The 27,975-nt window shown below is 37.0% G+C and overlaps 1 protein-coding gene across 1 annotated transcript; it reads left to right on the top strand.

Moving 5' to 3' along the window:
* Positions 1-48: 48 nt before the first annotated feature.
* ptpn20 (protein tyrosine phosphatase non-receptor type 20) lies at positions 49-27,896 on the top strand. Its single transcript, XM_027141906.2, has 46 exons — positions 49-373; positions 451-614; positions 1,024-1,089; positions 1,193-1,372; positions 1,456-1,534; positions 2,786-2,872; positions 3,694-3,772; positions 3,869-4,004; positions 4,103-4,174; positions 4,273-4,447; positions 4,577-4,712; positions 4,831-4,969; positions 5,102-5,254; positions 5,339-5,524; positions 5,951-6,110; positions 6,426-6,666; positions 6,794-6,888; positions 6,984-7,061; positions 7,221-7,328; positions 7,415-7,531; positions 7,625-7,815; positions 12,057-12,158; positions 12,284-12,377; positions 12,844-12,929; positions 13,497-13,683; positions 13,914-14,119; positions 14,298-14,396; positions 14,484-14,923; positions 15,497-15,776; positions 15,942-16,112; positions 16,197-16,371; positions 16,459-16,669; positions 16,919-16,956; positions 17,717-17,800; positions 18,326-18,390; positions 19,092-19,253; positions 19,356-19,521; positions 19,693-19,778; positions 19,960-20,033; positions 20,551-20,747; positions 20,912-21,060; positions 21,781-21,871; positions 23,244-23,578; positions 24,453-24,668; positions 25,856-25,918; positions 26,253-27,896. The coding sequence occupies exons 1-46, from the start codon at positions 250-252 to the stop codon at positions 26,346-26,348; spliced, it is 6,639 nt and encodes a 2,212-aa protein (XP_026997707.2). The 5' UTR covers positions 49-249; the 3' UTR covers positions 26,349-27,896.
* Positions 27,897-27,975: the final 79 nt, after the last annotated feature.

Genomic DNA, 27,975 nt, shown 5'->3' with positions numbered 1-27,975 from the left:
AGTAAGCAAGCTTTGAGTGAACAGGTTTCATTGATATATCCTCTCTTTTCTTCTTTGAAAAAGGCTTAATATAAAATCACATTAATTCTAACCTTCAAATATACTTTGCTGGTATTAATTATGTTGATGAAAACAGTTTTTGTACCATCATTAATCCACATGCTTTTTCTTTTTTCTCGGATCTCCACCTGCATCCATTTAGTGAGCTAGATTCTGTGTGCTCAGAAGTGTGTTCTGTGAGTGTACAGGATGAGCAGCACCTTTGTGACCCTAGCTGAAGTGCTGGAGGCTAGAGGAGGGCCACTGGAGGAGGATGAGGTCTGGGCCCTCCTGTTTACTTCTGCTGAATCGCTGCTGGGTCTCTTCAGCATAGGTAAGGCATACAAACCAGCAGTAGAATCTTCCATATATGTTGTATTTCTCTTATAGTGTCTGCTTTATTTTTTCTAGGGCAAAGCAACATCTGTAGCATCATAAGTCCGACATCACTGCTCTTGTCTACAAATGGTACACTAGCTTTCAAGAACTGCGCAATGACGGATGAGGCATGTGCTTTCACTGCACCAGAGATGCTGCAGGGCCGTACCCTCAGTTCCAGAATGGCTATGGAGAAGGTTAGCATCAGTCCTCGCACAGCAATGAAATTGCTAAAAAAAAGACTGTCACCTTAAAATGGGGCACTGTTAATTTTATGTATGTATATAATCACACACACACATGCTTGCGCACTATTACTTCATCACTGTTTGCTGTGTGATTTGTGTTGTGTTCAATTATGCATACATGTTATAGTGAAAATGGATTAAACCTGATCTGTATTAGTGGAGGACTAATAAGAAGAGACAGAGAACATGTATCACAACTGGAAGAATTAAAGCTTGCATGACAGTCAGCCTGCCATCTAGTGCTGGATATCAGTAATAACAAGACATCATGGAAAAAACTTGCTGAAAAAAGGTTCATTCATCGATCCAGTTTCTCTTCTTCTGTTTATCCCCTTAACATGTTTCCTTTACTTTTCAGATGATTGTATACTCTCTTGGCATGGCCCTTTACTGGTCGGTAGACTATCACATTCCTCAAAACCAAGTGAGTCCAACAACCAAATGATCTATTTAGGTGTACATATAGATATTTAGCTTGGTTGATTAATTCACCTTTTGACTACAAAATGTCCTGTTCTGATGTGTAGCCTGTTCAGCTGAGTGATTCTCTGAACTGCCTCCTCTTGAGCATGTGTGAGGATGTGGCCCATCGGCGAGGGAACCTCAGCACCATCCTCGAGGCCTGTGAATCTCATCATAAAGCCTCAGTTTTGTTGCCTCCCAACGAAGTCATCCAGCGGCTGGTGGAAGAGCTCTTCCAAAACTCTGTGTGTCTTAAAAACAACGAATCATTCCAGGTTTACAGAAGCATGAGTCCATTTTTAAATAATACTTTTTTTTGTTTTTCTAGGCTGATCAACCCACTCTGAGAGAGAATACAGTGCAGCAGATAAGTGGCAGAAGTTTGATGGTCAGAGAAAGACTTCATGGTAAGACTGCTTGCAATGTATAAAGAAATCTATATTTTTTTGCATATAATTACTTATCTGTACCCTGCACATGAAGCCATTCCTGTTTGAGTAATCAGGACTAGAACATGATAACCTGATCATAAACACGTCATGTGACTGTTTGCTACAGTCTTTTTGACAACAATATACTGATACATTTCATAGCATTTTAGCTGCTTTAGCAATTGTTTTATAGCATTTATGTCTAACTCATGGGATTAAATAAGTATCACTTTCTAAAACAGTTCAATAAATGATAGTAGAGCTATATTAACAAGTACAACTCAAATTTGGGAGAATCGGTATCAGTACATATATAACAGTTATTACATAAGTGGTTAATTTTTGCTTTGCACCTCCTCGGATGGTGAGTCAATTCCCAAAAATGCAGTTTCCATGTTCTCCCCTGGATCAGGGGTTTTCTCCCCAGTTCAAAGAACTTGTAGTTGTAGGCTAATTGGTATCTCTAAATTGTCTGTAGTTTGTGAATGGACCACATTGTGTCTCTTGGAGTCTCTTGGTATAGACTCCAGGTTCGCTGCAACCCTGTGTAGAATAAGCAGTACGGATCATGAAGAACGAATTAATTACCCAGTATTCATTAAAAGTATTATATTACTGACTTATGTGTTATTATAAAGGATGTTTGAAAAGTCATGAACCAATAAGGAGTAAAAGTATGTTCATATAATTGCATTCATTATTCAGTTTTATTATTCAGAAATCTTCTCTTACTCTAGCTAATCATTTAATCATTTAGCTCTATTTAAAAAATAAAGATTGCTACAATGATGTCAAAGTTAGATGTGTGCAAAATGTATGAGATACTGTTTAAGTGTATTAAGCAGCTAAAAATGATATGCAATTTCATAGTGTAACTTGCTCTATTAAATTCCTAACATTTATATATCGATTTTCATTACTTAATGGCTCATCATGGATATGCAGCTGATGTATGCTAACAGTATGATGGATGGTAATAAGAAACAATGCTTGTGTTACGCTTACCTTAATACCAGTCAGGGATTCACAATAGGATTAAAGGTTTACAGTACACTGAACAGCTGACTGAGAACTGATAATCGGCCTAAGCTAAGCTTCTTAGAGTTAGACCATGTTGTGGTGTTCTGGTGTTTGGATATAGGAAAGATCCAGTCTTTGTGTGGTTATTCTTTGCTGCTTGTGTAGTAGCTCTTTGATGAATTACCTGTTTCTCTACTGACTTGACAGGAAAACGGATAGCGTACCCTGGATATGCCGAAGGGAATGCAAGTGCAGAGAGACGCAGACTGTCATTTGACTTGGAGATTAAACAGGGTGATCCAAGTCTTTTCCTCTTAAATGTTTTTAATGAAACTAAATTCTATGTTTATTGAGTGGAATTTCTTTGTAAAGAAGGGAATGAAATGGTTTTGGAAAACCTTTTGGAAAATTCGAAAACTCCTCTGGAGTTTTTGGAAAATTCAAACATTTTGGGAAAATTGTGTGGACATATAATATAGGAGCTGATAGTAATATAAACTTTTATTTTTTTTCACATTCTCAACACTGTTATTTGCTGTACACAATTGCTTTCAGGTGCATTTAAAAAAAAATAATAATTTCTACCAGTGGTCAAAAAACCAAACAAAAAGTAGCAGTTAGTCTAAGGCTCAGTTTATTCTAGGACACGATAAGCCTATCAGTGACCTTTGTGACAAGTGAAAAAGCCCAGAGATTTAATCCTCATTTGGGCTAATAATTTTTAATCCCATAATACTTACACCTCAGTAACACACTATCTACAGGGTTATACTGTGTGAAATACAGGCATAGGTGATCCTATGTAATGATCCTTTTTTCCCTTGAAAATGGATTTGGTGGTTAAAAGTAGACAAAGAGCACAGTAGAACAGATGACAGCACAGTAGACAGACCTGAGACTTGAAACCATTATTGCAGCTACATAATTTGTGTGTGTATAATAATTTGCTCATCATACTTATTATACCACTGATAAGTCCTTATAATATCATTGCTCAAATCTAATAGGTTCATTGGCAATTGATAGTTATTAGATTTTATTCCTCCAATCTGATATCACAGTCAGGCATTGTTGGGTTTTTGTGTATGTTTAAGACAGTATGTTATGTTGATCAGGAGCTGTACATCAACAGAGATCCTGGTCCCTTAAAAACAGAACCTCAGAGATGCCGGCCTACCAAACCAATCAGAGCAGGTAAACAAAACTGACACATAGTGTGAAGTGGCCAGAATATGATGTTAGACAAAAGTTTTTTTTATAATGGGAAAAACTGGTGATTTGATGTCCCAGAATTCCACCTGGAGCTCATCATTGTGGAGGTGGAAGCAGTTGGTCGCCCAGGACTGATAAAACTGAACATAGACTTTCCAACCCTTCCATTTCTCTCAGCGAGTCTACAGTCAGCCTCAGCCAAAGGAAGACAAAAGTACATTATGCTCTTTTGTTTGTTATTCTTTTAATACTTAGACTTATCTCTTTGTTGTATTTTGATATTGTGTTTTCTGTATTATACTTGTATTTCAGAGTCTAGGACCTGAGTTTGCAAGAATGTCTGAAGAGCCTCATATAATTTTAGAGCTTCCTGGATCTATAGTGGTAAACTTTATATTAATATTGTAGAGAATGTTCAGGATTAGACAAAGCAAACTGTTATATTAATTACAATGATATGATTTCTATTTGATTCCATACAGTCAAAAAAAGGACGGTCTTCCTTATCCCAAAGGGAAGTTATTGTGGTGATGCCAAATACACAGTGTGTAGTCGTGAGATGTGATATCAAGTCCAGGGGAAGAGATGTCTTCGACATGGTCGTCGCTCATGCAAACCTCGTGGAGCATTTTTACTTTGGCCTTGCTTTCATGGATGGTAATATAAAATCTGTTACTGACTGACAGCTAAGGTCTAAGTTTTCAAAATTCTATTATGTCACCTGTTTAATAAATGCTTTTGTTTGATAAAATCACTTAGTACCTTTGCATGTTATATCTTGAATAGATGACGAATTTTTCTTTTTGAACCACGAGACAAAAATCTCCAAAGTGGCGCCAGACTGCTGGAAGAAATTAGCAACTTCTACGTTCACTCTGTTTCTCCGTGTTAAATTTTTTGCTGATGATGTTTCCTACATATTGTAAGTGCAGTTCTGTGTCTGATACAAGCCTGAATTGCATAGTCATATCTTCACTTAGAAGAAATTACTCAAGCATTTTATGGAAAGGACAATAAGCTCTTGTTGTTTAATTTGGAAGGCACAAACTCACACGTCATCAGTACTATATCCAGCTGAGGAGAGATATTTTGGAGGGCAAAGTGTACTGTAATGAGGACACTGCCATGTTTCTTGCTGCCTTGGCTCTGCAGGCTGAGTTTGGAGACTACATTCCAGAGGTAAGACACAGTGCAGCACTTTAATTACTTGTGCATTGAATGGATTGGAAGGCTATCAGAATATCCACAGTTCCTCCAAGCTACATTATGATGCCCTGTTTATTTAGCAGTAATGATACTGATTTTATACAGGTTTATGGAAAGAACTACTTCCAGATGGAGCATTATATTCCAAAAAGGGTGATGGAAAAAATGGCTTTGCCCTGTGTAAGGGAGGAGTTGCCACAATTACATGCCAGTAATTCAAATATGCTCAGAGACGATGCGGAGATAGAATTTTTAAAGGTAATGAACTGTTTAGGTATGTATATAAGGTCAGAATTTATTTGGTATTCTGCTCCTGTGATACGTTCTTGCACACATCCACAGATTGCACAACAGCTGCCGGAATATGGGGTGCTGTTTCACAGAGTAGCTCGAGAGAAGAAGATTGCCATTGGAGAACTCATTCTTGGAGTTTGTGCCAAAGGAATTATGGTTTATGAAGTCAAAAACAACTGTCGGATATTAATCCGCAGATTTCAGTGGTCAGAAACTGACAGTATTTCCACAAGTGTGAGTACAACAGTTCTAAAAACTCTCTTCTAAAAATCTGAGTAAATTCCATATTTTGTGTCAATGTTCTCTCTCATTGATAGAACTGTCTTTAACTGGATGTTTTTTCTTTATTTCATCATTCTGAATAAATACTTGTGTATGAAAATCACAGATCAGTAGTTATAGATAGTGTTAGCCAGCCTGTTCTGTACCGTTAATCATGCCACAGTCAGAATCAGCGAGATCACATTCTGATGGTTGATGTTGACATTATCTGAAGCTATGGCTTCATATCTGCATGCTATTTTGTATTGCGCTCCTTCCAGACACCTGGCTTATTAGATAAATGCTTGAATGTGTAGGTGTTCCCAATAAAGTGTTTAGTGTGTGTTTACTGCAGCTGGTAATGTTTAAAGCTGTTCTGTATTTCTTTTTCTTCTGTAGTGGAGGAAGTTCACTGTAGAATGTGGCCCTAGTGGGAAAAAGCACTCCTTTGTAACTGAAAGTTCCAAGATAGCACAATACCTCCTGGACCTCTGTTCCGCGCAGCACAAATTCCACAGTGAGATGACCTCTCGACAGCTCACCTACAGTTTAGTATCAGGTGCTTTCATTAAATTACTCCTGTTTCTTCTGCTGCGTTACTGTTACCCACTGTGGGGGGATGTGGTAGCCTAGTGGTTAAGGCATTGGCCTACTGATTGGAAGGTTGTGAGTTCAAATCCCAGGTCCACCAAGCTGCCATTGCTGGGCCCCTGAGCAAGGCCTTTAACCCTTAATTGCTCAATTGTAAGTCACTCTGGAAGGGTGTCAGAAATGTAAATGGTAATAAACTTTTAAATCTTTACAGATTTAGTAATGTGTCTGAGTGCTCGTCCAATGTCCTAGATCGCAAGTAAAAGTTTTTTCTCTCCTTCAGATGACAACAAAGTGAAACATCCTTTGATATGGCGTGCTCGACAAAACCTGTTAAAGCGGATGTCGTGCTCAGAAGTTGGACTCAATAATGTTGGTCTGAGCATATCATCTGTGAACTCCATAAGCAAGTCATGCGATGATCTTTCAGCCAAGATCCAGCAGTCGAGAGAGCTGCAACAAACACGTGACTCTGTGGGAATAAGAGGCCATAGTGAACTGAAGAAACCAAGTCAGAGATGCAAGTATGCAGAAAACTTCACATGACCACATGAGTTTTTTAAAAAACATAGGGACCAGACATTCACATGTGGTACATCACTGTTGTTGAGCAAGATCTAATCATTAGAGTTCTTGCTTGCTTTCTCTCAGCTCCCCGGGGGCCTTTAGTTCTCCAATTTACAGGATCATGTCGAATGCCTCTCTACAAAAGCAAGACTCTGAGTCTTACTCAATCTCGTCCAGAGGTACTCTCATGTACTAAGTGAACTGATGCTCATTATAAGTATACTGTCATTTTTAAACACATTTCTAACATATTTTCACCACATTGTTTTGACAGCCGAAACTCCTGTTAGAACTCCTCCAGAAAGAGAAATTATCTGTGTTACACTGAAGAAAGATCCACAACACGGCTTTGGTAATGGAGCTTTATGCAAACCTAGCCAACTGCTATGTATAAAATAGTTTGCCATTGCTTCCACTTTTCCAATGTAAAAGGCTTCCTAAATTATTACCAGCCAGACCAACAAATATTATGTGATGTAACATTTGCAGTGTATTCCCCTTTTTATGACAGGATTTATAATAGTCGGAGAGGACAATACAGGAAAATTAGATCTTGGAATCTTCATTGCATCCATCATACCTGATGGGCCTGCTGATAAAGATGGCAGAATCAGGCCAGGTAGAGATTTTGAGAGATATTGCCCCCTTTTCTATGCCCAAAGGATGCGCACTCTACAGTTCTTTCTCACAATGTTTCTTATATAGGTGGGCGACTGATTTCTCTTAATAAAACCAGTCTGGAAGGAGTAACCTTCAGTGCAGCTGCTGACATCTTACAGAACAGCCCAGATGAAGTGGAGCTTATAGTGTCTCAGCCAAAACGTATATCTTGATATTATATTGTAATAGATAAATGATTGCATATGGTGGTATTATTGTTCAACACAGATTTTTCCCCCCCTCTTATATAATCAGATGAGTTTTGGGACCATAAAAGCTCTCTGACTGCTGGCAATCTAGGGCTGATGCTGGAGAGAGGCTTGGACTCTCTGAGTACCCAGAATACAGAGCACAGGACTGTAAAAGAGGACACCGAATCCAGCATTGTCACACCTAAAATGGGAAGAAAGCTTCATATCCCTGTTGTACGAATTCTAGATACTAAGGTATGAAGTTATTAGGTGAAGACAGTTTATTCTCTGTCTTGCTTTAAGAATTCACACACTTTAAACTTTTCCACATTTTGTAGCATTACAACCTGCTTCACAAACAGGTTATGAAAAAGTTGGTGTATTTATTTAGTGCACAAAAATAAAATTTACACTAGATTTACTGACTTTATTATTTTCTGGTGCGGGTCCCGAGGTGTGATTCCCACAGTTATCGGGTATCAGTATCGGTATCAGTGTCGGTATCAGTGTTTTCAGATTTTCACAGTTCTTCAGCCCTGCTTTTGTGCCACTGTGAGGCCTGGCTCATTTGCATTTGTTCACTCAGAGTAGCTCAGATCCAAGGCAGGCCAAACCTCTGTGTGTGACATGGAAACCTTCACGGCCTATCTATACAAAATAGTCTGTTTTATTTATAAAACATTGTGTGCTAAGGTTTGTCATTGCCATAGTACATATGATATTTATATAACCCTTGTCTATTTGACTGATACCGATACTGACACTGACTAATACTGACAATGATACTGATACAGATATAGACAATGATACCGACACTGATACTGACATTGATACTGATACCGATACTGACACTGACTGATACTGACACTGATACTGATACTGACATTGATATTGACACTGATACTGACACTGATACTGACACTGATACTGACACGGACTGATACTGATACTGAGAATGATACTGATACTGATATTGACAATGATACTGACACTGATACTGACACTGACTGATACTGACAATGATACTGATACCGATATTGACAATGATACTGACACTGATACTGACATTGACTGATACTGATACTGACACTGATTGACACTGATACTGACAATGATACTGATATTGATACTGATACTGATATTGACAATGATACTGATACTGACAATGATACTGACAATGATATTGACAATGATACTGACACTGATACTGACACTGACTGATACTGACAATGATACTGATACTGATATTGACAATGATACTGATACTGACAATGATACTGACAATGATATTGACAATGATACTGACACTGATACTGACACTGACTGATACTGACAATGATACTGATACTGATATTGACAATGATACTGACACTGATACTGACATTGACTGATACTGATACTGACACTGATTGACACTGATACTGACAATGATACTGATATTGATACTGATACTGATATTGACAATGATACTGATACTGACAATGATACTGACAATGATATTGACAATCATACTGACACTGATACTGACACTGATACTGATACCGATACTGACACTGACTGATACTGACAATGATACTGATACTGATATTGACAATGATACTGACACTGATACTGATACTGACAATGATATTGACAATCATACTGACACTGATTCTGACACTGATACTGATACCGATACTGACACTGACTGATACTGACAATGATACTGATACTGATATTGACAATGATACTGACACTGATACTGACACTGATACTGACATTGACTGATACTGATACTGACACTGATTGACACTGATACTGACAATGATACTGATATTGATACTGATACTGATATTGACAATGATACTGATACTGACAATGATACTGACAATGATATTGACAATCATACTGACACTGATACTGATACTGATATTGACAATGATACTGATACTGACAATGATACTGACAATGATATTGACAATCATACTGACACTGATACTGACACTGATACTGATACCGATACTGACACTGACTGATACTGACAATGATACTGATACTGATACTGATACCGATACTGACACTGACTGATACTGACAATGATACTGATACTGATATTGACAATGATACTGACACTGATACTGACAATGATATTGACAATGATACTGACACTGATACTGACACTGCTACTGATACCAATACTGACACTGACTGATACTGACAATGATACTGATACTGATATTGACAATGATACTGATACTGATATTGACAATGATACCGACACTGATAATGATAATGACACTGATATTGACAATGATACTGACACTGATACTGATACCGATACTAATACCGATACTGACACTGACTGATACTGACAATGATACTGATACTGATACTGACACTAATATTGACAATGATACTGACATTGATACTGATACTGACACTGACTGATACTGACAATGATACTGATACTGATATTGACACTGATACTGATACTGATACTGACACTGACTGATACTGACAATGATACTGATACTGATATTGACAATGATACTGACACTGATACTGATACCGATACTGACACTGACTGATACTGACAATGATACTGATACTGATATTGACAATGATACTGACACTGATACTGATACTGACACTGACTGATACTGACAATGATACTTATACTGATATTGACAATGATACTGACACTGATACTGATACTGACACTGATATTGACAATGATACTGATACTGACACTGATACTGACACTGACTGATACTGACAATGATACTGACACTGATACTGACACTGATACTGACACTGACTGATACTGACAATGATACTGATATTGACAATGATACTGACGCTGATACTGATACGATACTGACACTGACTGATACTGACAATGATACTGATACTGATATTGACAGTGATAATGACAATAATACTGATACTGACACTGACTGATACTGACAATGATACTGACACTGATACTGATACTGATATTGACAATGATACTGACAATGATACTGATACTGACACTGACTGATACTGACACTGATACTGACACTGATACTGACACTGATACGGACACTGATACTGACACTGATACTGACACTGACTGATACTGACAATGATACTGACACTGATACCGATACTGATATTGACAATGATACTGACACTGATACTGATACCGATACTGACACTGACTGATACTGACAATGATACTGATACTGATATTGACAATGATACTGACATTGATACTGACACTGATACTGACAATGACACTGACACTGATACTGACACTGGTATTGACAATGATACTGATACCGATACTGATAGTGTGATGTGGTTGCTTAGTGGTTAAGTTATTGGGCTACTAATCGGAAGTTTGTAAGTTTGATCCCAGGACCACCAAGCTACCACCCCTGGGACCTGGAGCAAGGCCCTTAACCCTCAATTGCTCAGTTGTATAAAATAAGATAAAAACGTAAGTTGCTCTGGATGTATAAAAAAGCCCTTTACACTTGACCATAAATATAACCAAGTTGTTAGTAATCTCAGTGTAGCTAAGCTTGAGCCAGAGCTTCATGTTGTCAACATAGATTATTGCTATGAGCCAGGCAAGACTTCATTAAGTTAAAAACTGCGATTTTTCTGAAAGCTACAGTAAGTGTCTCTCAGCCATCTATCATGAAGCTTATTACACCAATCTTTATCATTAAAAAAGTGATTGCAGAAATATTCACCCATATTACTATAAAACAGTTCTGGTGCCAATTGCCATCAGAAGTCACATCATTAGTTGAATAGAGTTCACCTTTGTGCAATTAAAGAGTCAAAATAAATATACTTGTTCCTGGAAGGCTCTAGAGGACAAACGAAAATAAACAGCACCACGAAGACCAAAGCGCTATTAAAAAAGTTCAGGATATTTTCGTTTAATTTTTAGCAAACATCCTGAAATTTGAACACCCCACAAATAACCATAAAATCTTTTATTTAAATTTAAAGGAAGAATATCACACAACAGTGACTCTGCATTGAGGTGTAAGGGAAATAGTGGCCAAGGCAAGGAAGCAAGAAGAAAGCCAAAAAAAAAAACTTTGTCTTTTTCAAAAGGTTCAACAAACAGAGAATACCCTCCCTATAGTGAAGCATTCTGGTGGTAGCATCATGTGGTGAAGATGCATTGCATCAACAGGAACTGGAACACTGGTCAGGTTTAAGGGCAATATTATTATAGTAACCAAGAACAGAGCAGTCCTAGGAAAATACCTGTTCCAGTCTGCAAGATACCTGTAGAACTGGTGTGTTTGACCTTCAGGAATACAAACATATAAATCAAAATGTACAAATCTGATAGATGGAAACATATGCCACAAAACATGCAGCTGTAATTGCAGCTAGAGATCGGTCTATTAAGTACTAACCTATACAGGTGAATAGGAGGGTGAATTATTACATAAGGAAGTAGATCTATGTTAGAATAACTGCTATTTCTCCCTGTCATCCCTATACAGGATGTGTTCTCTGGGTCATCCTTTAAGTCCAGCCTCAGGCCAGGTGACTTGATCTGTGTAGAGCTGAAGAAAGTCAACGGCAGCCTGGGCATCTGTGTTGCAGTAAATCTTTCATTTTAGTGTCAATCAATTAAAAACTTATCTATTGCTGATAATTACTTACCAGTGCACATAAAATATATTTTAATAGAGTTTTTGCAACAGTAGTCAACTTGAGTCATTTCCAGGGTGGCATCAATACCAGTGTGCGCCATGGAGGGATCTATATCAAAAGCCTAATACCCGGAGGAGCTGCCGATCTGGATGGTCGAATACAGACTGGTAAATAAGCAATCCGAAGTTAATTAAAAAACAACTATTTGTTAGATTTGTCATTAACTGTAAACTCATTTGACTTGACTTTAATTACTTATAATTACTTACCTAATTTATCCCCCTACTTCAAACAGTCAAGCCATAGTCAACCCATCACATAATAAATCAGAGTATATAAGAGGTAGGGTCTAAGGTTGGATCTTTTAATGAATATAATACATTTTTACCATTTATATTGAATTATTGAATTAAAGAGAAAAGGTTGCAGAAAAAACTTTGTCTCTAATGTCATACGAGATAATATACAAATAAATATGTCTGTCTATATCTGAGAAAGAAAACTGCTTGCTTGTAGAGAACATTGACAGTAACAGTACAAAAGGTGACTTTAAATTAAAATATCTTACTGATTTTATTTTCTTTTCTTTTGTGTGTGTGTGTCTGTGTCTGTGTCTGTGTCTGTGTCTTACAGGTGATAGGCTACTAGAGGTAAATGGCTGTAATCTGCAAGGGGTCACACACAAGCAAGCTGTGGAGTGTTTGAAAAAAACTGGAGAGGTGATGAACTGTAATATTTCTAAAGTATCATTTAAACTATATTTTAAACACATAACTTTTCAACATAATACCTGACACTTGTTTATTTAAAAAAGTTGGCGATAGACCACACAATTATTATTTAGGTCCTGTTGAAAATATGTAGAATGTAGGATGCACTTTCTTTTTCACATGAGTGTATTATACATATACGTATTTGTAAATAAGGTTTTATTTGTAAATATGTTAGATTCATACTAAATATAAATATAAATCAAAATAATATTAATTAAATTAGAATCCCAGTACGTTTACATGGTCTGGGTTGATAACACCTGATAATAGGTGTGTGTGTCGACACTGGTCTTTTCCATTCCAATGACTTATAATAATTTAATTTATTCTTTTAAGAGATGGCCTGGAGTTTTTTTTTATTTGTAATACAAATGTTTTTTCATAAGATCTTCACTAGAAAAACAGAAAGTTTCTTGTATTAGAATCTTTTTTGAGAATTAATAATGAGTATGCTGTCAAGTAATAAGCTAGACACCGATGTAACATGAAGTAGTAATTAATGCTTTTTTTCAGGTGGTGCTTCTACTTCTAGAGCGAGAGCCTCCTCTAGGGATGGAGACCGCCAGCTTCTTGTCCACTGTGGAGAAACAGAAATCTGCATCATCCCTCAGAGCACAGAGCACCACCCCCACTAGACAAGACATTACCATGGAAATGCCCTTGTCTGTCAGCGCCAAGGACTACAGCTTTGTGTCAGATGGTACGAAACAGCGGTGAGAGCAGAAAGGCAGCATAGTGAAACATCTCAAATAAATCTGACAGCATTGCTATGCTAGCTGCCTTGTCTGTTCTGCAAATGTTACTATACTGTACATTTGAAAAAAGAAAAAAGAAAAATTATATTGTGCATTGAGCATGTGGGGTATATGCATTAAATTATGAATCACTTTTAAACATTAAACTATGCTTGTGCTTTTTTCTGGGTGCTAGAGAACACTCTGGAGGTGACTTTGGAGAAAAAACTGAGTGGTTTGGGATTTAGCTTCCTCATCAGTGACATTACTCCTGGGGAAGGAAGTGTAGTGCGCATTAGGAGACTGTTCTCCGGCAACTCATCTGAAGAGACCAGCCCTCTCAGGGAGGGAGACGTCATCCTCACTGTTAATGGAGAATCTGTGAAAGGGCTTTCCTATCAGGTAATGCGCTCATGTACACTTAAAATCTAAAACACCCCACACACAGCACAACTATCACTTTGTTGAAGCCACCACCAGTTGAAGTATCTTATACAGTATATATAAGAGAATAAATAGAATATAGATAGAGCTACGCCTGACAATACATAGTGCTAAAGATGTTTTGTGTCACCAACAGAAAGTCTTACAGCTGCTGCGGGGAACACAGTCTGAGCTCAAGCTGTTAATCTACAGACCTTCACCTGGCCAATTTCCAGAGATGGATTCTATCTCACAAGTATGAGTCTAAGATCACTGTATTTGATATCTTTCTAAAGGTCATTTCAAAGAGTATATTTTGTTGTCTTTCCTTTCTTTGTGATAGAGTCCTTCCCCACTGCGGAGTAAAAAGCAGAGGTCTCGGTCTTTAGACCTGCCCGGGGAGTCTGTCTCTTTGAGCTTTGGTGAAATACTCCAACAAAAGACGATAGCACTATGCCAGAGGAAGGACAGTGCCTCACCCAAACCCTGTGCATTCCGATTAGTTCAGCAGAGACAAGACAGCGAACAGGATGATACACCATCCACCATATCATCTCCACCGTCCCCGCCATCTACTGATGGACAGCACACGGAAAATCCAGATGAGGAGGTTCTCTCCAGCACTTCTTGTTCCCAAACACCAACCACACTCATAACAACAACAACCCTGAGCCCTGTACAAACTCCACTCATGCCAACACCTTCTCCAACATGCCCATACCCAAAGCCAGAAGTAAATGTGTGCACGTCCTCAAAAAGCAACCATATTTCAGCTATTACCAGGTACCATCCCACACTATATTTGAATTATATTGACAGTACTGGCTCACTCTAGGAGATACCCATACTGTCTGACTGTCATAATAATACAGTTTAACTCATCTGATGCTTGTTATTCGGGAAGACATGCATTAAAAATTGAGGTTTTAAAGTATTTAAGAATTTTTTTTTTGCTTTAAAAATCCTGAATATATTGTTTGCCTACCATTTGGATTCAAAGCAGTTTTTTCAATGAAAGATTGCATGTTTCAAATATACCAAATGGCAATGCAAATAGATTTAGCATCTACAAAGATATTTACTAATACACAGTAAACAAAATCACAACCACATAAGCTTCTCTAATTTAGTTCTCAGGACATTGAAATAATAATAAAAAAGAAATCATAATATTGTGTCATTCTATACTTTTGAGTTATTGATGCCAGGGTTGATTTTGGTATTTTATTATATTAAAAAAAATGACAAATAGTAAAGACTGGTGTAATCCGATTTGCTGAAATATATTTCAAATCAGTTCTTTAGTGTAGACTGTAGTGAAATACAGCATAACTTAATAATTACTTGTGCTTGCAGTGAGTTTGCTGAAGATATGGATAGTAAAGCATGCTTTATAACCAATGGACTGGATGTCTTAACTGATGAAGAATATCTGACCATTACTACCACTGCTTCAAGTTCTCCAATCTGCAGCTCTGCCTCTACCAGTGCTTTGATCCCTCCTACACCATCTCCTCATACAAGTCCAACAAGAACAAAAAAATCACTCCCTCCTCTAGCTCAGCCCACCACAACAAGCACCAACAATGGCTGGGATGATGAAGAGGAGGATGATGATGAAGAAGACCCAAGAAGGGTACAAGCTGTGTAGACCATTTTTACAATTTAATTTGTAAATAAAGTTGCTTTTGATGTGCTCAGACAAAAAAATTCTTTCTTTCTTTCTTTCTTTCTTTCTTTCTTTCTTTCTTTCTTTCTTTCTTTCTTTCTTTCTTTCTTTCTTTCTTTCTTTCTTTTACAGGAAGTATTTAAGGAATTTGAGCTGACAGTAACTCTTACTAAAACCAGAAGTGGTAGTTTTGGATTTACTATCACCAGGAGCAAATTAGACAACTGCTATTACATACAGGAGATCCTGGACAATCCAGCCAAGGCAGATGGCCGTCTCCGAGCAGGAGACAGGCTGATCATGGTACTTATTTTGTATGATAATTTTGAAATATATTATTATTTCACTGGCACTGTAGTCTGTTTAACCTATATCATACCTTCTCAGGTGAATGGTCATTATGTGACCAATGTGTCTGATGATGTGGCCATGACTATTCTGAGATACTCTCCTAAAAGGCTCCACATGGTGTTAGGCAGAGCTGTACAGAACCTCCTGCCTCCTCCATCACCAGACAGCCTTCAGGACATTATTATATGCAAGACCACATCTGGACAAATGGGTGAGGCATTGCAAATGGACAGCATATAGAATACTGGGTTCACTAAATCTCTTCCTTGTCTTCTTATCTTCTTGATTTGCTGTGTAGGTATTAAGCTCAGAGGTGGCATTGGCAGCAAATGGCAGTGCATTTACGTTCAGGAAGTGGTGCCCAACTCACCTGCCAGTGAGGAGGGCAGCATTCAGCCAAATGACCGAATTGTCTACATCAATGGCAGGTGCACCCTGGGAATGACACTGGAAGATGCAGTGAAGATCTGTGAACATGCTTCAGGCAAAGTTAAACTCAAAGCCATGAGGTTAGAGGCTGTAGATCATTGTTAGCCCCTTTTATTACTCATGGCCCACATGACCAAGAGCAAGAGGCTTCCAAGCCTCAAAAGCTATTTTTTCCAAAACCAGTGTATGTTCAGATCTTTATCTTAACACGGAGAGATACTATACAGTGTGATGTCTTCTTGCACCTGCACAAACTATACTCCAGTGTCTTGGCAAATAAATAAATTTTATATATTGTCTGACCCTTTTTTTTTCTTTTTTAACTACAGAGATGATAAACCTGTGACACCCAGAAGCAAATGGAATGGTAGGCAATTACTGAATTTAATCATCATCTTCTTCATCATCATAAGAATAAAATGTTTCCTTAATACTTTAAATTAATTTCACAACCTACTCAAGATTTTAACCTCTGAATATGTGTTCTGCATTTAGCTGTCAATTGTTAAGTATACAGCAGTTCACCTTGCTCTGGGGTAGGCTTCGTGCTCCTCCCTGTAAGACACATGTACGTGTATGTGTTTGTCATGCTCTTAGCACATGGATGACATGTTTCATTCTCGTCTGAAGTGACAGAAGTGAGACAGTGAGCTGCTCTGGTGGCTGCCACTGTGGCCTGGGATTCAGTAAACGCTTCAGTGGCTACAGCGACATTTCTGAGTGCAGTGTCAGCTTAGATTAGATGAGCACCCTCTGACAACATCAGTACTGACTTATGTTTTATTTTGTTGGTTTGGCACATAGTTGGTTGCCTAACAGCTTCAGCTCGGGTGACGGTTTGTGTAGAATATCTGAGAATGTTGGTTTTTCCATCTTTAAATAATATGCCAGTAAATAGATTGGCTAAAATACATTAAATTGCTCCTATGAGTGACTGTGTGCGCACATAGGGTGGCCTATGATGGAGCAACCTCCCATACATGATGTTTTCCTAGTGATTTATATTGACAATAGCTCAGATGTTAGTGTAGAAACCTATAATATATATAGATATATGAAATGACAGGGTTGGTGTTTTGTGTTATTACCTTTCTTGCTGCATACTTTTATATTTCTTTCATTCTTAGGTTTCTTTGATTGGAAGAAAGAAAAGAGGTTAGTGCCTCCCTCTGAGGAGCCTAGGTCAACTGAGGCGGAGGCTACTGCTGATGGTAAGGACTCTGGTTTCTGCATCTCTGTGTCTATATTCCCTGTGTGCTATAGCTTTAGCTCTATGATGACAGACACAGCTTGTCTGGACCAAAGGGCATAACATGCAAAATTAATTATTAGCAACTGCCCCTACCCTCTGTGAACCATCACGCAACATTTTTGTCGTGCCTGATGGACGTGTCCCAGGTGATCCCGTGTGACACCTGGGTTGCTGGGCGACGGCTAGCTAGGGGGTCCAACAGCACCTGAAAAGGCTAGTGTTGCTCACCTTTCAGAGCATTAAACTAGTCAGTACATCTCCTCCTAGGATGGCAGCAGAGGAGGGAGGTTGCAGTGAGTCTTAAGTTTGTTTTATAACTGGTTTTGAGGGTTTGTTTTCGGGTTAAATTGTACATTTGTAAATGCTCAGATTTTCTTCAAGTGTTGCAGGTTTACTACATAACATGTTCTTATATAAACTGCATGTTTGTGGGTCAAATTTTTCATATTTGTTTCTGTCTGTCTCTCTTTCTATGTTTTTACAGTTAAACTCATGGATGAAAATGCTGAAGGATTTGGGCCAATGCCCTCTGTAACCTCTCAGCAGGAGGTAACTGTGCTCTGTATCTAAATGATGACACTGAAACCTGAGTCTTATAAGCCCTCTCACTGCAAACTATTAGCCATCTTTGTCACTATTTATAAATGCCCTTGATTCATAAATTAATATTTCACTGTTAGTAAGTTCTTATACAGTCAGGAATCAGAGGAATGGTTTTTCAAGTAGTTCTCTCTGTTCTTTCACGCTTTACCTATTTATCATCATATAAATCAATTTGGGTTATTTTTTATTATTATTTGTCTGGCAAATATTAAAAAATGATGAAAAATCAGGTTTTGACCAAACAATTTTTTTTCAGCTTAGAACATATTTTGATACCTCTATTTTAAGAAAACAAACTACTTTAAGAAAATACATTTCTGCAAACACACACACACTCAAAATGTATTTTAACTCAAACCAGTCCTTCTTACTCCAATGATGATGCTATAATCGAAGTTAATGATTTCACATTTTCCCCATGGCAATGTTTAATGTGAATGTTAACTGAACATGACTGACTGGATAATTACATGATGATCCTTTTAATGTGGATAGTGAGTGTATTTTATATAAGAAAAGACTCTTCAAAGCTTTGTTTAGTAGAAAATATAAAAGATTTCGCTATGTGATGCATCTTTTTGAACTACTGTATATGTTTATGCATTTGTTATACGTTTATGGTTATGCTCTCGGTCTGTTTTACTTAGAGCTGCATTCTTCAGCTGGAGTTTACTAAACCAGAGAGAGGTGGGTTAGGCTTTTCTCTGGTAGGTGGAGTCAATGGCAGCAGCCTGCAAATAAAGGACATCTGCTCTGGAAGTGTGGCTGAGCAGGACGGCAGGCTGCGTGTGGGAGACATCCTTCTGGAGGTGCTTCACAATAAAAAGCTTTCTGTGTCCTTTCAGATTTGTTTAAGTTTAGCATGATGAGCAGAGCAGTATCACTGACTAACCCTGATACTCTGTGTGCAGGTGAATGGTGTAATTGTGTCAGGATTGAGCCACCTTAAGGTGGTGGATATTCTGAGGAGAGCAGAGGGGACAGTTCAGCTAGTTGTATACAGAGACATTTTCCCTGTTACTTCCTGCACTGGCCCTAGTTCCTCCACTGAAGTCCCTCAAGAACGCAACACTAAAGGTCTTCCACCACTTCATTCAACACAAATTCTACTATGACACATATATTCTGTAGCTATTAGAATAAACCACACATATGTTATGACTGCAAATGCTTAATCGAAGTATTGTTTACTTCCTCAGTTCACATTGTATTGTAATCAAGATTATGTGTTGTGTATTTCTCTGGCAGGAGTTAGCTCGCTTCTAGAGGTTCCGGATGATCATTTGTCTTTTCAGTCATCAAGGTGTCCTGGGGTGCAAATGGAATACAAACAGGTTCATAAAACACCCATACTTTCACTTTGAATATATTGTTCTCTATATTTCAAATTAAAACCGATATGATAAATGTTTCTAACTTTCAGCATTCATTTACAAAATTATTTAGCACACCTTTTTACATTACAGCAGAAGGTGTGTCTTGTTTAAAAATCCTTCTCTATCCATCCCTCTTCAGGATAGTGGAAACTGTACACCTAACTTTCAGGGCTGTTGTCCATCTCTGAGTGTCACAGATATGCTACAGAGCAGGTAAATGTTATTCCTTTCTGTCTGACAATGTTTTAACTTTGTTCTCACTTGTATTCTGTATCTGCATAATGTTCATGTAAAGAGGTTCTTCAATCTTAATTTTTTTATTTTACAATAGCATTGTTATCATAATTAAGGTAGTAAACCTTACATCTTCTCTTGGCCTTTAAACCTTTAACATATTAATCACGACTGTACTAAATCCTACATACTGTAAAATTAAACATGTACTTTGAAAATAATGAATTTAGACCAAGAAAGTGCATAACAGCATTTTAGCAGGGTTTTGTGTTTCTTTGTATATAACACAAGGGGGCACCAACAAGTTATGAATGTAACAGACTCAACTTTCCCACACTTAATGCTGGAGTTAAAATTTAGTGCACTACAATTAGCAGTTATTTTGGTCGTTATTTGGAAAAGTCACAGCAAAAGTAACCTTGCACGATAAAAAGATCCAGAGAACACAGAAATGTGGTCATGTTCTCTGTTCATACCTGCTTTATATCATTTTTAGGACAGAGCCCCAGAAGGAGATTTTAGAAAATTCCTGCAAAATAATGGAGAAAAATTATGCAGACAGCTGGAGCAGTGATGATGATGATGATGATGATGATGATGATGATGATGATGATGGTGATGATGATGATGATGATGATGATGATGATGATGATGACACTCAACATTCTTCTACAGAAAAAACACTAGACACAGGTAGACGAAATTGAATATTAAATATTACTAATATTTTATTTGCATTGAGACCAACTGAAGTATTAAACTAAAAAACGTATGCAGAGTGATATCCCTGTATTAAAGTTATAATAAATGCTTAGTTTTAATATTAGAATATTAAACATACATTCACTAAATTTTAGGTCCGCCTATTGTATCTGAGGAGGAACTGACCAGATTTGCTCTGATCAACCCACCAATGAATGCCCAGTACTCAGGGTCTAGACTCAAAAGTCTTATTCAAAATCTTCAGAATCTACTAGATCAGCATGAGCTTGTCAAGGAGTTCATGGTAAGTTCTTTTCATTAGATCTTAATTTACATGATTCATACAGATGCTTGAAAATATGGAAACTTGATTTTTAATTAAAAAAAAATATTTAGAATGGAATCATATAAGAATACACAATTTTTTCTATTAGCTATAGATTAAACAAACATAAAACCATCACTGATATTTGTATAGCAATTTTAATAATAGACTTTCTTAGGTTTCTTAAAACAGCTTTACAGAAACCTATAAAAATGTATAAATTCCAGATACACATTTTAAATTAATTTAACAATTTATTCAGCAATTTATTCCTCTTAACACATAGTGACATTACATAATTATGTTTGTCAGTTGACAGTTGAAATAGAATTGACTAGAAATGTTGAAGGCTGTCATTACAGTACAGCCTCTTCACAAAATATTTTACAAATAAAGAAATCTTTTATTCTATTTTTTATTCATTATAACACTTTTGAGTAAAATATATTCAATATATGTAAATAAAAAAAAAAAATCAGGAACTAACATTATCCAGCTTCTTCCAGTTACAACTGTAACAGCTACCCTTATTATGTTGGAAAACTTGTAGTTATCCATCATGAAAGTGCCTTATATGATGTTAGAACTAAAGTTATAGCTGTAGCTGAGTTTCAATTACCTTTTTTTAATTTCTATTCTTAATGAGATATTTATTGTCACAACATATGACATAAAATGTACATATCTTTTTTACTGTAGGCATTAGGGCATCTGACACCATCTGATAATTTCCTGGTTGGAAAAGCACCAGAGAACCGAGAGAAAAACCGATACAGAGAAATCCTGCCCTGTAAGATCTCCTGCAAATATTTATTGCTAAGAAACACTCTATAACAATTTTGATTCATTCCTTCAGTCAGTCGTTTGTTCATTCATTTGTTCATTCATTTGTTCATTCTTTCATTCTTTCATTTATTCGTTCAACCATTCATTCTTCCTTTTTTTTATCTTAGTCACAGTAGAACTGAAACCTATTAAAGGAACACTAGGCATAAGGAAAGAATCGCAGAGCACCCTGCACATATACATTCACACACTTCATTCACACCTAGTGGCAATGTAGAGCAGACAATCTACCCACCCACATTAAAGGGTGTCTGTTTACACTTCTTGTGTGTGCCTGTATCATTGAACTTCATCCATTGCCTTATTGTGGTTTTTCAGGCCTCCTGTCCTGGCCTGATTCTCACACTGCAGCTTTTGTTATCACATTTACACTTCTCCATTTTAGATCATTCTGACTCTAAGTTTCTGTAATGGGAAGCAGTCTGAACCTCTGGGTTGGTACTGTGTTTGTGCAAGAGGGATATACGAGTCCCTGAGGAACATACACGAGGATGTGTGTGCTCAGAGGTGGGCACTGCGGTACAATGCAGGATTTCTTGTGCTGGCAGAAGGCAAACTGGCCCTTGCCTGCCCTTGAGTGTTTGTTTATTATCATGGCTGCTCACTGGGCTTCTGTTCCTCCAAATAAAGCTCAGTGGATTGCAAATTGTGAGGCCCCTGGGACTTAACTGTTTTTACTGGAAGTAGTTCAAGGCTTGCTATAAGGAGCCCGATGCCACCCATTGTGAGGATGTCTCTGCATGCATGTACCTACTCTCTGAGAATTCCACTTCCCCTTGCAAGCCCCCCTTTTTTGTTCTCACTCTTTTTCATGAACCCCTTTTTCTGTGGCTGTTGAACATGTTTTTACAGGCAGGCCCCTTGTAGAGAATTACATGTAGGTCCAGTCTTACATGTAGGTCAACAAACTATCAGGTTAATATAGTTAGAAATCATGTACTGTACCATGGTTTCATGCAGAGACACCACAACATGCCTCCCTGTGTTCCCACAAACATGACTGCATCAACCAAATGACTGTCATGTGAATAGTCTAGAACATTTCTCTCTATACACTCATCCTGGCCTGCCAATCCAGCTTTTTTACTTCTACTTATTATTAAACCAGGGGAATTATTTATTAATTCTATTCCCCACATTTAGCATTTGGTCTCAGATTAACAATACTGTCAGATATCAAAGATATCATTCAAACCTTTAGTTGACTTGCATAACATAATGCTCAATTTCCCATAAAGTTTTAGGATTAAAAATTCAAGTAAAAGACCTTAAATTAACCTCTAAACTTATTTGGACTGTCATAATTCTACATACAGATGATAAGACACGGGTTCCTGTGGGAGAGAAACAGGACTACATAAATGCCAGCTACATCCGGATGAAGGTGGGCCTGGATGAGTTTTTCTACATCTCATCACAGGGACCACTGCCCAACACTCAGGACTGTTTCTGGCAGATGGTTTGGGAGAACAAGTCTGACATCATTGCTATGATGACCCGGGAAGTAGAGCGCGGCAGAATAAAATGCCACAAGTACTGGCCTGATAAATGTGACGTTCCCATAGAAACTAACCACTACCAGCTTATTTTGAAAAATTTCCAAAAATTGGACTACTTCCACATCAAGATCATCCAGATGGTAGAGAAAAAGGTAAGAGTTAGACCCTAGAGAGTTGGTGTTTAGTGCCGGATTGACCATTATATTATTATTAATGCTTGTACAGTACAATGAAGGTGCTTTACAGTAATTTCAGTTTCAGTTACGTTTGTTTGTTTGTTTGTTTTTTCAATATAGTATATAATGATACTTTTGTTGGTTGTCAGTTTGTATGTCCAGACTGCTTGTTTGTTCTGTTTATCTTCCTGCTGTTTATGTAGGAAGTGCATAGTTATCTCTTTTGTCCTGTGAAGTCTCTGTCTTTACTTTACTTTACTATGCATTTACACTTTGTAGTCACACTTAGGAAGACATTCATTTAGAGTAGAGTAGAGAGCACTTTATTAACCAAAAGGCAAAATTTGGTGTCAGAACAGCCACAACACAAGAGCATCTAAGACAGCAAATGACTTAAAGTGCACAGTAAACTCACAAAATACCACAGATTAGAAGAATTAAAGTACATAAAGATAACTCAAATTATCTACAGACTAAGACTCAGATATCTGTATGAGTAACTTTGCAACTGTACTTTAGACATGTATGAAGCCATTTGTTTGGTAGTTTGTTATGGTGTTCTGTGTATGAAATGTAGAGTGGTCATAATTAAAGTGGCAGTGAATGCGTAAGAATGTGCATTGACAGTACAGTAGTAGTACAGGCTATACAAAATCAGTAGGCATGTACAGTATAACGTCTTCATTATTTGCAAAGTTCCCTAACATTTTTGAAGATTTGTCTTTTGTTGTGCAAAATATAAAGCTTAATATTTCATCCCATAATAAATATTGGTATGGATTGGATTTCATCATTTGACGACACTAAAAAAAAATAGCTCATCCTGTTAATTCCTTGTGTTTGAATCTAGACTGGAGCCACACACTTCGTGAAGCACCTGAAGTTTACCACATGGCCTGACCACAGTACACCTCGCTGTTCTAAGCAGCTAGTGCATTTTATCCGATACATGCGTGCAGTACACTTGAACGGGCCAATTACTGTACACTGCAGCGCAGGCATAGGCCGAGCCGGCGTCCTCATCTGCACTGATGTCATCCTCGGCCTCATAGAAAGGGACCTCACTGTGAGTATTTCTGATACATGCTTTCCATGTGATGCGTGATTTTCCCAAACATAATTGTAGGTTGAGTCACACATTAATGTAATGAGGACAAAATATAGATACTGGACAATGTTTTTCCTGTAAATGTCTTAGCAGCTCCGTAATCAGCAAAATAAATACATTTTTACATTTATGAGAAATTATTATGTAACAAGTTGTGGATAGAATTGCTGCCTCACAGCTTAAGGGGCCTGGGATTGAGCCCGAGTTTAGCTCAGAATGAACTCTGGATCCATAGTGATCTTGACCAAGAGAGTAATATCATAAAAAACTCATATTCTGTTGTAGGATCTTTTAAGAAATATATTATTAAAATTAGCAAAGGTAAAATAGAACTAATAGAACTAGGTGTAAATGTGTAATGTGTAGAATACGGTTAAAGTTTAGAAATAGGTTTTATTGAGTTTATTGTAATCTTGTGCTGGAACATACTAGATAAATTTGTACAAGTTTCAAGATATTTTCATTTGCTGTAAATATTTGCAGGATAAAGAGATAAACATGTTCCAATAGGAACATAAAACCATAGTAGCTTCATAAGGCATACACTTTTGTATGCATTTCTTACTAGGGATGAATTATGCACAATACATTATTAACTAGATCATGGTTACTCAAGGTCATATAAATAGCAAGACACCTCAAGTCAAGTCAAGAAGATTTTATTGTCATTTCAGCCATATATAAAGCTGACGCAGTACATATTGAAATGTAACGTTCCTCCAGGACCATGATGTTACATAAAACAACACAGATCTAAGGACTTAGAGTCAGTTGTCCTAGACACATAAAGTGCATTGTGTTCAGTCTATTGCAAACAGTGCAAAACAAAAGACATTGTAAATAGACAATACAAAACACTACAGGAAAAATACAATATTAAATATATACACCTGTTTAACTAACCGAGGTAGAATGTTAAGGAAAGAGGCACTAGAGCTAAGTGAAATGAAAGTGACTATGATAGAGGTCGAAAAAAGAAAAAAAATACTGACAGTAAGTATTTCCAACATGGTAGTTTGCAAATGTTTTTTTACTTCACATTTGCAAATTTTGTTCCTGCTTCTTTTACGTTTTTTTAACCATCACTTTTACTGAAGTATCCCTTTGAGCTGCTAACATACATCCACATGCATCTGCTTTCTCAGATTAATGTGAGTGAGATTGTGAGGGAGATGCGGCTCCAGCGCCACGGCATGATTCAAACCAAGGTCAGTGAGTCAAGCTACAAGTTGTAAAGTCAAATGTATAAAATCACACTGTGATTTACTATTTAGGATTTCATTACCTTCACTAATTTGAGAGTTTACGAATCCAAAAGCTGCCAGATTCCCACCCATCCCTGATAACCTCTAATACTGTATATCATCTCTGGTTTAAGCAGCTCAGGTCTCAGTGGAATGTCTCTCAGTTTCAGGAAGAGCGTGTGTTTGCTTGTGTATACTTTGATATATGATTTACAGACACTGATATAAAAATTGCCCAGGCAGGGTATCATTAATGAGACTGAGGTTATGGCCTTACTGTTGTTCTTTCTGTTTCCAGGAACAGTACGTCTTCTGTTACAAAGTGTGGCTGGACGTGTTGCAGAGCATCTCGCTTCTTCATGGCAACCAATGGCAATCAGAAACCCCCTTGTGAAGGAATGAATGAGTTCTGGCTTTTTTCCACGCTAAGTTATTCCACAGTTTCCTCAGTGGGGCGACAGCTCTCATCTGTTTGAACAGTGTTGAAATACTCTTATATGAAGTTAATCATGTACACTGAGTTTGAGTTTCAGTGCTGTTCTGATCGTTTAGTATTAAATATATGGCACAGGAAGCACACTAGACATTTTCACCAACTGTGTTATGACCTTGTATGACTCGATTTATATCTTCACCTACAACGTATAACTCAAAGCACATACAGTATTTCCTAGCCATCTTCATCACTTTGCCTTGAATGTGTAGTCAGGTATGATCTACTGAATATATGGAAATCTGTCTTTTAATATGTAATTATACAAATATGTTTAATTAATTGTCACTGCTGTTATTTAGAAGCTCACCACTGCACAATATCATGAAAATAGCAACATAAACTTATTTTATTATCAAGTCATTATTATTATAATTTTCTTAGACATACAGTAATAATTCTAAAGAGCTATTTTAACTTTTAAGAGCTAAACACATGGAGAAAAGTGCCTTTTACTTTGTCCTGTTAAGCAGTTTTCTCAGTCGTCTCTGTCACTGAAGTAAACAAATTTTGGCTGCAAGCTGCCAGCTGACAGGAATCGGAAAAAGAAACAGTTTCGTTCAAAGAACAGAAGATTGAGTGAATATATGAGATTTGCTAGACACCCAGGGGTGGACTTATGATAAACTGGAAAAAAACTATCTTTGGGGATATTTTGAGATTAGATATTTTGGATGTTTGTTTTTTTGGAGAAGACTTTATTAGAAATAGGTGACATCAGGTAAACTCATGATCAGAAATCAGAACATTTTACACACAAACACTAATGTTTGAGTGACTTAAGTATATAGAAATATAAGATTAAACATAGATATTTCTGTGATCTACCCTTGCTAACATGTATTAAGTGTCAGATTTTAAGTATCCCAATTTTTAAAACATTTTAAGTTTTAATTAATGATATATTTATGATTATAAATGATTTACAACCTAGAAAAGTCATAAAGCATGCCTTGCATCAAAAAAGATATACTAGCAGTAGCAGCATGAAAACTGCCAATGTTCCAAAGTCCATTTCCGATATATCACCAAATTAAATGATTTTTAATTATTCTTTAATGCTTGTGTTTCCAGGTTTTCTTGTCATTTTTTAAAGCATTTAAAATCATTTGATTTAAAATGACCTGGTCAGCTCGATTATTTGTTTTAAAAAGTCAGAAGGTTGAATTTACATGCTGTTACTTTAAATGAACACACTGAAGCTGCTATTTATCCGATATCATTTTGCTGTTTGTGCTGTATTGCATTTATTTTTTAATATTTAATCTTGGTGTGTAGAGACATGCTGCTTTTACTTATTCAGACTGTAGATATTCAATATAAATGCAGTGTCTTTCAGGTATCTCTACGGTGAATGTATTATATTTAGAAATGTTGGAGTATCTAAGTAATCTGTTATTTTAATTGTTTTGCAAATAAAAAAAAATATTTCAGCCACCCTTACATTTATAAGTGTAGGTATAAAATAATCAATAGGTGATTCATAAGTTCATAAGATTTCAATTTAACAATGTTCTGAGACAGTTCT

The sequence above is a fragment of the Tachysurus fulvidraco genome, chromosome 4, assembly GCF_022655615.1.
Source record: "Tachysurus fulvidraco isolate hzauxx_2018 chromosome 4, HZAU_PFXX_2.0, whole genome shotgun sequence".
In the NCBI taxonomy this organism is placed as follows: Eukaryota; Metazoa; Chordata; class Actinopteri; order Siluriformes; family Bagridae; genus Tachysurus; species Tachysurus fulvidraco.
Note: the sequence above shows the minus strand (reverse complement) of the source record. Positions and strands in the feature narration are given on the sequence as shown.

Bases quoted from the DNA above. Each gene is read 5' to 3' on its own strand.
- ptpn20 (XM_027141906.2), top strand. From the start codon at position 250: ATGAGCAGCACCTTTGTGACCCTAGCTGAAGTGCTGGAGGCTAGAGGA. The intron at 20,748-20,911 runs GTAGACGAAATT...ACTAAATTTTAG, and splicing joins AGAAAAAACACTAGACACAG to GTCCGCCTATTGTATCTGAG. The intron at 24,669-25,855 runs GTGAGTATTTCT...CTGCTTTCTCAG, and splicing joins TCATAGAAAGGGACCTCACT to ATTAATGTGAGTGAGATTGT.